Source organism: Egretta garzetta, unplaced genomic scaffold (genome assembly GCF_000687185.1).
Source record: "Egretta garzetta isolate BGI_Z169 unplaced genomic scaffold, ASM68718v1 scaffold589, whole genome shotgun sequence".
Classification (NCBI taxonomy): Eukaryota; Metazoa; Chordata; class Aves; order Pelecaniformes; family Ardeidae; genus Egretta; species Egretta garzetta.
The window spans coordinates 1,073,768-1,085,983 of record NW_009266282.1 but is presented as its reverse complement, the minus strand read 5'-3'; the positions used below and the strand labels follow the sequence as shown (position 1 = coordinate 1,085,983).

General features: G+C 44.2%; 1 protein-coding gene across 1 annotated transcript in view; it reads left to right on the top strand.

Annotated features, from left to right (window-relative positions):
* The window catches only part of DNAH9 (dynein axonemal heavy chain 9), a 201,691-nt gene that overhangs the window by 65,345 nt on the left and 124,130 nt on the right, over positions 1-12,216 (top strand). Inside the window, 6 exon segments of the mRNA XM_035902634.1 lie at positions 158-354; positions 3,139-3,301; positions 4,976-5,099; positions 7,091-7,233; positions 8,913-9,074; positions 10,044-10,277. Of these exon segments, the coding sequence (XP_035758527.1) occupies positions 158-354; positions 3,139-3,301; positions 4,976-5,099; positions 7,091-7,233; positions 8,913-9,074; positions 10,044-10,277 (1,023 nt within the window).

Genomic DNA, 12,216 nt, shown 5'->3' with positions numbered 1-12,216 from the left:
TCTTGTCTCTCTCCCCCCTTTTACAACATGCAGGTGCAACTATATGGACACAAACTGCATTTGCCAGAACACCATACTTTACCTAGAAAGATGGCGTCGAGCTGCAGTGTTTTTTCTTGTAGTTGTTATATACATTTTTTTTTTTTTCCTTTGACAGGATGTTGAGGAAACTTTGGAGCAGACCAAACAAATGAATATTTACTGCCATTTTGCTAAAGGCAATGGTGAACCCAGCTATAGTCCAGTTCCAACCTGGGAGGAGTTGAACCAAATCCTTGTGGAAGCCTTGGACAACTACAATGAAGTCAATGCTGCCATGAACCTGGTACTATTTGAGGATGCCATGTGCCATGTGTAAGGGGACTTTCTGGCTTTTTGGTCTCATCATAGAATCATAGAATCATAGAATGTTTTGGGTTGAAAGGGACCCCTAGAGGTCATCTAGTCCAACCCCCCTGCAGTGAGCAGGGACACCACTAACTAGATCAGGTTGCTCAGAGCCCCGTCCAACCTGGTCTTGAAAGTTTCCAGGGATGGGGCCTCCACTACCTCTCTGGGCAACCCCTTCCAGTGTTTTACCACCCTCATTGTAAAGAATTTCTTCCTTATATCCAGTCTAGCATTTCTCTGTGCAGATTGCTTCCATGGAGTTTCCTGGGGGATGTAGGTCTCTAATTACAGCTGATGGAGCGGAGGTGTGCAGAAGCTTCATCTGCCCATGTGCTGTGTCCAGCACAAATACAGCTTCTTAGCTGGTGTTTGGAGGGCACTTCTGAAACCATGAGGATGCCTGGGGCTGTCAGATGGGGGGACTGAATGCTGGTGGTTATTTTAAAGTCTGGTTGCTGTTATGGTATCTTTGGCCCTTGATGCTCTGCATATGGTATGGACGTTTATTGTACGCGACAAAGTTCAAGTGCTTTGTTGTCTTCACTTGACAGCCAGCTACAGAACTAGTTATACTGGGATTTCCCTAAATGCTTTCACAACTGGTTTAGAGCCATGTTCACATGGGTTCTTAGTGGGATTTTTGAATGTGTATAAAGTGAGATTAAGTTCCTTCAGGCTACCAGTTTAAATGGATTGAAGCTTTTAAACTGCTTTGATCCTTTGAAAATCCTGCTTGCATTTAGATCCCTGGAGGTCCAATTCCCTTTGGAAATTGGACATGTGGGACTATATGAAAATAGCAAGCCTCCAGTTCATGGTTTTGAAGCTATTTACATGTCTGTGGTGTAGATAGTGAGGTGTTACCTCCAGCTTCCAAATACGATTCAAATGCTTGTTGGGAATCCCAGCAGAGACAGACTCATTTCTGGTGCTGAAATGCCTTAAGTCACTTCAAAAGATGGACCTGCCCTGTAAGTCATAGCTTTAACTGATTTTCTATGAAAACATTGTGTCGAGAGGTGCAGATTTGTGACTCTATGCTGGGAAGAAGCCGCTGTCCTGCTGCATACCAGCGTGTGCGATTTCAGTTCTCGCTGGATCTGGCAATCTAATGCAGTCACTCTCATGCAAATTCAAAAAATATATAAGAAGTTCTGCTCCTTTTAACCAGGTGTTTAACTGTTTCTGTTCTGAGAGCTCAACAACCTGTTACTTTTGCAGTGTAGTGTGCTGGCTACACTGGGGCACGTTTCCTTTTACTGTATGGACATTTACTGCCTTGTATTAATGAGCCATATGCAACCTGATGTCTGTAGGTGTTTCTGCTTGCGTTGCTTGCAGGAAGGTGACAGTAATGTTAATCTTGTGCTCCTTTTGCACTTTACATAAATTAGGATTTGTGACAAACCTTGGCACTATCCCTCCAGTTAAGATTGTGAATAATCAGGAAAGCAAGGTTTGAGTGTTCGGCATGATTTTCGCTGGAGCTGGGTGAATTTCATTCACTGCATTTGGAAACTGCATTTTGCTGAAACACGGAACTTATTCCATCTCAAACAGCTTATGAATGTCAGCTTGAATTCACTGAAAATTTTCAGTTGGAGAAAAAGAAAAGAAAGAAGAAAAAACAAAGGAAACATTAAAGACTTAATTTACGTGAGGAAGTGGGAGATACCCATCAATCACCTCCTAATCAAGGGCTCATTGCATACATTCTCAAAGCCTGCAGCCCTGGAGAGCACACGCTGTCATCTTCAGGGAGAGCCAGCCTAGAGAATTGAAACCAGGAACACTAAAGCTCCCTGCGCAAACTGGGTGTTTTTTCTGGGTATAATTGCACAATCAGTGGGAGTCTGCCCATAGATTGTAAGATACTTGAGTTGTGATAAAGCAATACAGCATTTCTTACAGTCTTATTTGAAAAATTAATTAGATTAGTCTGGGAAAATAGTTAAGTGAGCCAAATAAAGGCAGTGATGTGAAGAGGGGAATGGTCCTTGCATTTAAGACACAGGACAGTGAGTTTTCACAGATAGGATTCTCTAAACCCCCCTCACCTGAGGTTTTAACGTGTGGGGATGTCAGCAGTTGCTCAAAGAGAATAAATTGGAGGCAGGCAGAGTTTACCATGCAACCCTCAGACAGGACAAGTGAACAGACCTGGGGAATAATAGCAAGTTTGTTTTTAAGAGCGAGAAAATCTCACACTGAAGTAGTGGTGGTTTGGATAAACAAGAAACATGGCCTGTGTTTTCCAGACACATTTTTATGCTCTTCTAGACATATATGAATGTGCCTTAATGCGTAGCAGGACTGTTCACCTGAACGTGAACTCCAAATGCTTTGTGAAGAGAAACCTTTACTAGGGAGGTTAGGGTTAGGGGTTAGGGTTCAAAGCCCTGAATTTTGTTCTCAGTTTTTGCATGCCGATGTAATGTGCTTTTCCCCTTGTATTTCCTGCAAAGATGTCCAGGCCTTCACCTTAAACCAGATCTGTCAGAAGGACTTGGCAGGCAGAAAAAAAAATTGGACCCAGTCTGAATTGCCACCAAACTATTTTTTTCATCAGCTACGTCCTTTGTATAGGCCTCAGCAGAGATGGGCATCAATTGCTGACATGCCTCTTAGGCTGATGTTCTTCATCCCATTTGGAATACAATTTCTGAGTGAATAAAATATGTATGGAAAAGCACTGGGCAGAGAAATAGGCAAATACTTGTATTAATGGTTTTGTATGCTTTGATTTAGTTGCCGCATCAACCGTATCTTGGAGTCCCCCAGAGGAAACGCTCTCCTAGTTGGCGTGGGCGGAAGTGGCAAGCAGAGCCTGACCAGACTGGCAGCCTTCATTAGCTCTCTGGAGGTTTTCCAGATCACTTTGAGGAAAGGGTATGGGATCCCTGACCTGAAGGTAGGTGATTTTTAAGACTGGGGGTGGGAGGAAATAGAAAAGCAGAACTTGCCCTGAAAACTTTCTCTTGCTGCATATTGAGTGACGACATTGTGAAGACACAAAAAAGCCTCAGACATAGTATTGGACTGCAGAGAGAAGCAATGCTTCTCAAAATACCTTCCTGACATGTGTCCGCAGAGGTGCAGACAGAATTGATGTCCTCTGCCAATCCTCCAAACTGGCTGGGCCTGAGAACACCCAAGGCTTAGCGTCAGCACTGGGCTGTGCTAATGAACCCAGAAGCATCCACTTCATGCTTGTTCAAGAAACCGTAAAGGACCAGAAGAGGTCTATTTGATTATTATTTCTAATTAAACCAAGATGTGGTAATTAGCTCATCTGTGGGGTGCATGTTGTGGAGTGAATTGGAGTTGGAGAAGGAGCAGGAGAGAGTAGGAGGAGAGTTCCCAAATCATATCCACTCCTTCCTCTGGTATTTTGTGTAAGGGAGGGACTGAGTGGATGGTGGACGGTTCGCTACAGATGACACGTGCCTGTGCTTATGTTTATGCACAGGCGGTGAGCTTAGGAGTTATAAATCAACATTTTAAAATATCACTGAAATGGTTTAAATGTATTTTAGCTGCTGGCAAAATTATTCTCATTTAAAATGTTGTAAAAATCCCAATCACAGTATCTTCACTCTGTTCTGCCTGGGAGACATGATGGCTGATGAACCCTGGGTTCCTTCCCCATCAGTTGTACCACTTGATGACCTGGGGTTGTATACAAGTTGTTTTCATCATATTACACAAGCTGGTCCCACCATCTGCTGGGTATTTTCAGCTGTCATCTGTGTTTTTCAGCCCCACTTCTGGGATTTTTCTAGCTCTTACCTGCCTATTTATTGAGGAAGCCTGTGCTCCCTTCTAGGTATATAACTCGATACCAGCATTAATAAACTTGTTTTCAAAGCATCTCTTTGCTTCTCTGTCTGTGGAGGTGGATGATAATTTGGTGTTCCCTTTGCTCTGTATTCATTTTCAAAGACTTCATGAAATATTGAGGCTTTTTTTTTCTCAGATGTGGAAGAGCAAGATGGTGACAGATGGTGACAATGGTCTGCCATTGGCCACTTCCACTGTTATAATTGATCTCATCCAGATTTCCAGTGATGAATGGAACAAATGATTCTTTTGGAAGAAGCATGTGTGTTTGTTGAATTCCAAGAGAGTTTCTGAAACATTGGCCAGTGCGATCCGTCAGGGTCCCTTGCATGTCTTGCAGGGGCAGGAAGGAAAGGATGGAGTTTGAGCTGGATAATGGTGGTTTTCCCATCTCATGAACACTTGGATTTCAAAATGATTATGTCCCTCATTAGGAAGACATTGTCCGCTTTGAAATGAAACAGCTTTTCCATGTAGGCAGGAGACTGAAGTGTGAGTCCCTGTTTGGACTCTGGAAGAGAGGGCATAAATACACTACTGAAAAAATCCATGTTTGCACAAGGTGTCCTCTGTTCCTCACAAACAAAAAAATTCATTGCAACACCTCAGCAAAAAAAAAATAATCATGCTTTGTTTTTGGTTAATGGGAAGATTCTGAAATATCCTGCCTTTAGGTGTGGTACCTAGCCCGTGCTTTGCATAATGTGGGTGCAGCCCCTAAGTTCATTTGCTTCTCAACCTCCAGACAGACCTGGCAAACCAGTACCTGAAAGCCGGCGTGAAGAACATAGGCACCATGTTCCTGATGACCGACGCGCAAGTGGCAGACGAGCAGTTTTTGGTGCTGGTGAATGACTTCTTAGCATCAGGTAGGCCTCACATTGCTTTGATTTCTCCTCTCCTCCCTTTTCAATGTGGTTTTGCTCATGGTAGCATCTGTAGTTCTAGAATATACAGAAGGACAACACATGAAGTAACCTAGAAGCTGTAGAGTAAAAGCAACGATAAGGGCTCCTGTGTAAGGACACACTGCATCTGGTAAATTTTTTTTCTTTCTCTGATGTCTTGTACCCAGTCTTTCCATACTTCATGGAATACTGCATATGGTTGGTAAGCGATGTGTCTGCTGTGATATTGCAGCTGAGGACAGAGCCAAAGGAATGTATCAACAGATGAGAAGTTTGACCTATGGATCCCATGCATCCACAGTCTAGTTGTCTAATAAAATAAGGTTGTTCCTGGCTGGAATATTTGACTGGAGTATCTACAAGTTGGTGGATGATGCAAAGCCACTGGATGACTGTGTCTGTGTGTGCTGTTTATCCCATTCCAGTCCTTGTGAGTTGTTGTGTGCCAAACCAATTGCAGAATAGTCAGTCTACATGCCAGTACTCTGTTTCCCTGCAGAGCACGGCACAGGTATGTGTGGATGGGCACTCCCTGTGCCTGGTGCACTGTGGCACATGGGAGTGTGCAGCTGTGTCACTGCAACCACAGGAGGTAACCCAGAGCAGGTGTGTTGCCCAGGCCCCCGGTAAATCACTGCTACTAACTGCCTGCCACTTGTTGCCTTATTTATGAACTAGGAGTGGGCAGATACCAGCTGGTTCAGGTGACCTCTGTGGATGGTGAGGGGTGGAGAGTTAACAACACAGCGGAGCAATAATTTGTGAGTAACTCTAGAGTTGACATATGTGGCTATAAATTGGCCAGATGGTTTCAGCAGCAAACAAGCCCTGCCTGTGATGAATCTGTAACCAGGTGTAAGGATAGGGGTTGTTGTGGAGGGTGGTGAGTAGCTCCCACTACCTCTTATGCATGGTGTAGATGACACAGACATCTCATGATTCAAGGTGAAGCTCAGTGTCCTGCAGCAAGGGGCAGGCTGAGCAGGCTGGCTTTGGGATGTCCAGGTTATCGTAGGGTGGGTTTGAAAGGTGTTAGGTTTTCCTGTGGCTGCTGTGTGGAGAAGTGGGGACAGATGAGAGGTCGCTGCTCAGGGTCCAGCATGGAATTGCAGTCGGACTGAGGAGGGGACCATGCAGTGACTGTGGCTTCCCGTGGCGTCAGCTAGTGCCGCCCAGTGGGTGCTGACTGATGGGTCTGGCTGCTCCACTATCTGCCTACTTATTTTTCTTACTTGTTTCACTTCTTATCATCACATAAGAACCTAGAACAAAATGAATATTTCAGTCTTTCTTATAACCGAGCAGATTTCTGATGAGTGTATTTTCCTAAATGATTAGTGCTCGTATTGATAGTATCTCACTCAATAATGATGATTCCAATCAAATCAGAAGGCAGAAAGGTAGTGAATAGGTGATAAATTAAGGAACCACTAAAAAAATATTTGATTTAGTACATTTTTGGCAATCAGTTGCGTAAATATTAACTTAAAATTTTTTTTTAAATATTTCTATCTTTTAAAATGTTTCAGCGAACAGAGAGTTATTTAACCACTTCTGGAAATGGCATTGAACAGCTGCATGTTGCAATTCATGTAAATAATTCATTTTCAAAACTAAAATTATTTCATTATCATATACAGCTTATTAGGTATTTGATTTTTTTGTTTGTTTTTTTGGTAATCTAATAGGCACTGTAGCTCTGAAAAAGATGGAGTTTCTGTACTTTGGCTGTATTCTATGTTTGTTTACCTTCTGCTTTTACAAGAAAGTTTGTTCTCACAAGTGTTTATTTTTTAGCAGAATGACCTTCTGTGCCACTTTGCTGCTGCTGGGTCCTGTGGGTACCTGGCTCAATGATTTTTCTCAAGGAAGAGGGAGGAAGCCACTTCACTTTGCTCTAAGACTGCAACAAAATCCAGGCCAGTAAACCAAAACATGTCCTCTTCTCTTAGGTGAAATCCCTGATCTCTTCTCCGACGATGAAGTTGAAAACATCATCAACAGTGTGAGGAATGAAGTCAAAGGCCAGGGGCTAGTGGACTCCAGGGAGACTTGCTGGAAGTTTTTTATAGAACGTGTTCGACGACAACTGAAGGTGAGACAGAGGCTCGGGGAGTTCAGGTCCTCACCATCGGCCTTGGTGCAGGGGCATGGAGTGGAGATGCTTTGGGCTACCTTGTAGGGGGGTCAGACCACAGCCTGAAAGACTTTTCTGCCCATTAGTGATATGAACTGTGATTCTCTCAGCAGGTAGTACTAAAGCATAGGAAATGCTGCCTGTTTCATCACTTCTGGGGCTTTAGGAAGGACTATGAGAGGTGAAAATCAGTCATTGATAATCCATAGCCAGAAGAACTAAAAACCCATTACCTTAAAAGCAGAGTGCTGGGAACTGAGTGGGACACAACATGTTGGAGGATTTCTTCCACTGCAGCCCATATTCCAGCATTTAAAAGCCTTATAAATATGTCCTAAGATTCCAAAACAGTTTCAGGACTTCCTGGGTATCCCCAGCATGTGGAGAAAGTACAGTGCAAGGAGTTAAACTCTTCCAGAAGGTATTTACCCATCCGCAGGACTGCACAGTGCTGCAGTCTTAGAGCAGGGAGATGGAGTGGGCAGTGAATTGAAGACTTGATCTTTACTTAATGAAAGCATATCCTCCTTCTTAATCACTGCTTGGTTTGTGTTGGTGGGACACGTTCACAGACATAGGGTGGCCTGTTCCATTTTTGATGTAGGTAGGTACATTTTTAGGATTGGGAACAGCTGGAGAATCGATTTTTGAGGGAAAATTTGTGGACCATACCACAGTATGGATGTCTAAGGAGAGGGAATCCAGTCCTCTTCTCTCTCCCACTCCCATGAGCACTGATACTGTTTTGTAGTTCTTCTAGCACCTTGGTTGTCCTCTGGCTAGTGTCCCTCACTAGATATATTCCTGTCAGTTATTGAGGTACACTGGAAGGGCAGCATGATTGTGATTTACTTGAGGCTGATCCCTTTTTCTTGCCTGCCCTTCTCTTTCATGGTGTGTTAGAGAGCAGATGGATGGGGTCAGTGCTCTTTATGCTCCCCAGCATTCTGTGACAGCACCATGCACTCTGCAGAAAGTTGATCCACCCGCTGCTGGTCCAGGACATGCTGGACCTCTGGGAGTAGAGCTTGGCCCAAGACAGCACGAGCACCAACACACGTTCTGCCTTGGCGTCTTGAGAGAGTGTAGTGAAGGTGCAGAAGAGGGCTTTTGTACGTGGATAGCTTCCTGAAGCTTGCCTGGCCCTGAGAGAGCAACATAGAGGTGCCTGAGACTTATGCCTGAAGTTGCAGGAAGGATTTCTATGTGTCTGTCCCCTGCGTGTGAGCAGTGAGGTGGGGGTTGGTCTCTGCTCCTATGGAATGGGTGATCGACAAGGGGAAATGGCCTCAAGTTGTGCCAGGGGAGATTTAGGTTGGACATCGGGAAAAATTCCTTCCCTGAAAGGGCTGTCAAGCACTGGAAGGGGCTGCCCAGGGAAGGGGTTGAGTCCCCATCCTTGGGGGTATTTAAAAGCTGGGAAGGTGAGGTGTTTACTGCTAGATTATGCATCTTCTAGGCCAGGTTTGCTGGCCTGAAGTGCAAGGGCTCAAGGATTGAGGTTGCTGTGCCCTTAGCTGGCAGCATGAGATTTTCCTTTGGAAGTGGCTGGAAGAGCCTGGGCTGGGCTGCATGGCTGGAGCCTGGTGCCTGCTCCCAGCCATGTCTTCTCACCTTCTCCTTCCTTTGCTCTGCAGGTTGTGCTGTGTTTTTCACCCGTTGGCAGCAAGCTGCGCATCCGCAGCAGGAGGTTCCCCGCCATTTTCAGCTGCACAGCCATAGACTGGTTCCAGGAGTGGCCAAGGGAGGCCCTTGAGTCTGTCAGCCTCCGCTTTCTGCAAGAAACAGAGACTGTGGAGGTGAGCACCTCACTCAGCAGCATCTGGGGGTGCCCAAGCCATGCCAGGGTTTGAGTTCCTCTGTGGGGTGCGGGTGCTGGCCACCCCTGGCCACATGGTGCTGGTGGCAGCCAGGTGTGACCTTGTCCCTCCGTTCAGTGCAAGCAACTCAATGCAATGAGGACAGTATTGCAGAGAGGGTTTGCTCACCTTTATTGCCCTCCAGCTCTTCCCCAGGACATCTGTGTGATTGTTTGGAGAGGGATTGCTGGTAGTGCTGTAGTACATTAAACTTAATCGAACCACGCCTGAAATACAGTCTAGGTTTTTCAGAGAGGGGCATGGACCTGAGTAGAAGTATGGCCATGGGCACCACGCTCGTGCATATTTGTACAGTACTGCCAGTGAAATGACTGCTTTGCTAGCAAGAGAGGCAGCTTACAAATCAGTGCAGAAAATAACGTACTGCTTATGATTATTGCAAGGAACATCCACTTTTCTCTCCACATGTGTGTCTGAGCGTCTGTGATTCTCAAGAGTAGAAATACGTCAAGTTCTCATTGATGACAACCTGCTACTAGACTAAAAGAGATTCAGTTCTCTTTATTTAGCTTTTCTGGGCAGGATTTTTGAAGAATAAAGTCTACAATGTTTCTTTTTATGAGTGTGCACTTTCCCCGTTTGTACAGAAGAAAAGCCCAAATTTATACTTAAAAGGTTGTTATTTTATAGAGCTGAATGCCAGAAAAATTGCTTGGAATAAAGTAAAGTAGGAGATAAAAAGACATAAAAAGAGGTGTAAAGTACATGAACAGACAAAGTTATTTTAGAGATAACAAAAGAAAAGGGATCAACTTCGATGTTACATCCTGGATTTTGCTGCAGCAGAATAAAAAGTTAATAAATTCCTTTATATACAGCACAGGTCTGTGCTATATGTAGTTGTTCTGTTCAAAATATTTTCTCCTTGTCTTCTCGTCTTACTTTTAGGATTCACTGAAAGATTCAATAAGCAAATTCATGGCGTACGTCCACACAAGTGTCAACAAGATATCCCGATTGTATCTGAGCAATGAGCGACGATATAACTACACCACGCCAAAGTCGTTCCTTGAGCAAATCAAACTCTATCAGAATTTGCTGTTGAAAAAGGGCAAGGATTTAAAAGCAAAAATGGAACGACTAGAGAATGGCCTGGAGAAGCTCAACAGCACAGCAGCACAGGTAAGCAAACCCTTTGGGGTTAAAAGCTGGTGTTTTAATTGCTTGTCTGTCGGAGACATCTCTGCATCCTGCTTTGAAGGAGAACTTTACAGACTGAAACTGTGCAGTGTTTAAAATCTGTGCTGCATGCTGGCTCTAGTCTGGCTTGACCTGGGCTCCTGGAGGAGCAGAAGTTATATTCTCTACTGGAAAGGAGAAGGGAAGAGATGTGTGTCCAGTCTCTGCTGTTTAGGTGGTGCTAATCCCAAATGAAAGATCGCAGTAAGTGAAACGAGAGGGAGGCAGTTGGCTATGTACATCTTTTAATGGTTATTTCAGTGGTAGTGATGAAATAGCTTATAAAATACAGGAAGATCAGTGATTTTTGGAGTTGCATCCAGGAAATCTACAATAAAGTCCACAAGAATCCTGTCTTCCAAACTAAAGAGAGCACCCTTTTAAAATAAGACTGATGTTTGTTTTCCTTGCATTAAGCTATCCATCTTTAGGGAAAAAGGCACATCTGAAGTGTAGATTAACCATCCCAGAATGACTCTTCTAAAGAACAGCACTGGCACTCTCCTGTGGTAATGACTAGATGATGTTCTGAGGATTTCACAAACCTCTCTGTAGTGACTCAAGCTGCCTTTCAGAGCTTTGCTGTCTACATCTATTGCTAAATTCCTGTTTTTCTCTTCATTTCGTATTCCATTAACTCTTACAAATGTTCACTTCCAAGATTCTACTGTGGCAAATGGGCATCTCCTGAAGGTGCTCCAAAGAAATGGAGGGGGTTGATGTGCTTGAAGGACTAGCAGGTTCAACCCCTTCCATATATACACTCTGGGTAGTGCTGGTGGTGTAAATCATGTCCGTCATGCTCAAGAGGATACATACCTTACTAGAAGGTGATGTATGGGCTTTATTAGCGCCTCTCAACTCTTATAGTCTACATCTTACTTCAACCCGTTGCTTTCTTCATGGCACAGGACAGGTCTTTGAGGACACAGGAGGGGAGCGGGCATGTTTCACGTCCCCTTTGCAGGTTTTGGCATCTCCTTTGTAAGGATGCAGCTGAGGCTGAACAGCCAGTAGCAGAGAGCTCCCATCACAACCAATGACGCCAACCAGAGCAGTAAGTACATGCCCTCACTGTGAAGCAGACCTTACAGCTACCTTACCCATGGAGGCAAATAATTTTGCTGACCTGCGGGGTGTTGCTGGTTTTGATGATGTGGTGGACAAGATGAGTTAGGTCTATTTTTTACTGGGAGCAACTAATATGAAACTAACCTTTTGACAGGAAAAAAGTCCCTGTAGTGTCAGTCAAACACGGGGGCCCTTCTGTATTCTTCAGGTATATCTTAGGGGTGTTATGTTGGTAAGGGTTCTTTGACGAGCCACAAAACAAGTGCTGAGCAGTGATGGAGGACTGGGGAGGAGATGGGGGAACGCACAGCACCTGTGGGTCTTGTAGGTTTTGCTATTTCAAGAAAGGGAAAAGAATGCAGAGTTCATATATGGTTGGCATAAGGCTGGGGTGAGAAGTGCCTGTTTGTAAAGTTGATTAAGATGCAGATCAGTGAGGACAAATATGTCAAATCTGAATCCAAAATGAGAACTGGGGGCCTAAAATTAAACATCTAAATTATCAGATGTGTGCAATAGTCAAAAGTGCTGTTGGTTTGAAACCAGAGTGTGGATATTGAGCAGTGTTGGAAATCATAGCAGCATGTTCAATCTTGGATATGGATTTGAAAGTTTGAACTTTACATTCAACCATGGAAATGTTTGAGAGTGATGCTGAGGGAGTGACAAGTCTTCTGTGTCACTCGGGCTTGTCATCTCCAGGTTGTGTTCATGGTTCTTGGAAGCGATATGCTGTGGCTTTTTTATTTTCAAAGCAAAGGAGGAGGATTTTGATACCTGTCTATGACCTGGTTGTGCATTAGGTCTGAGG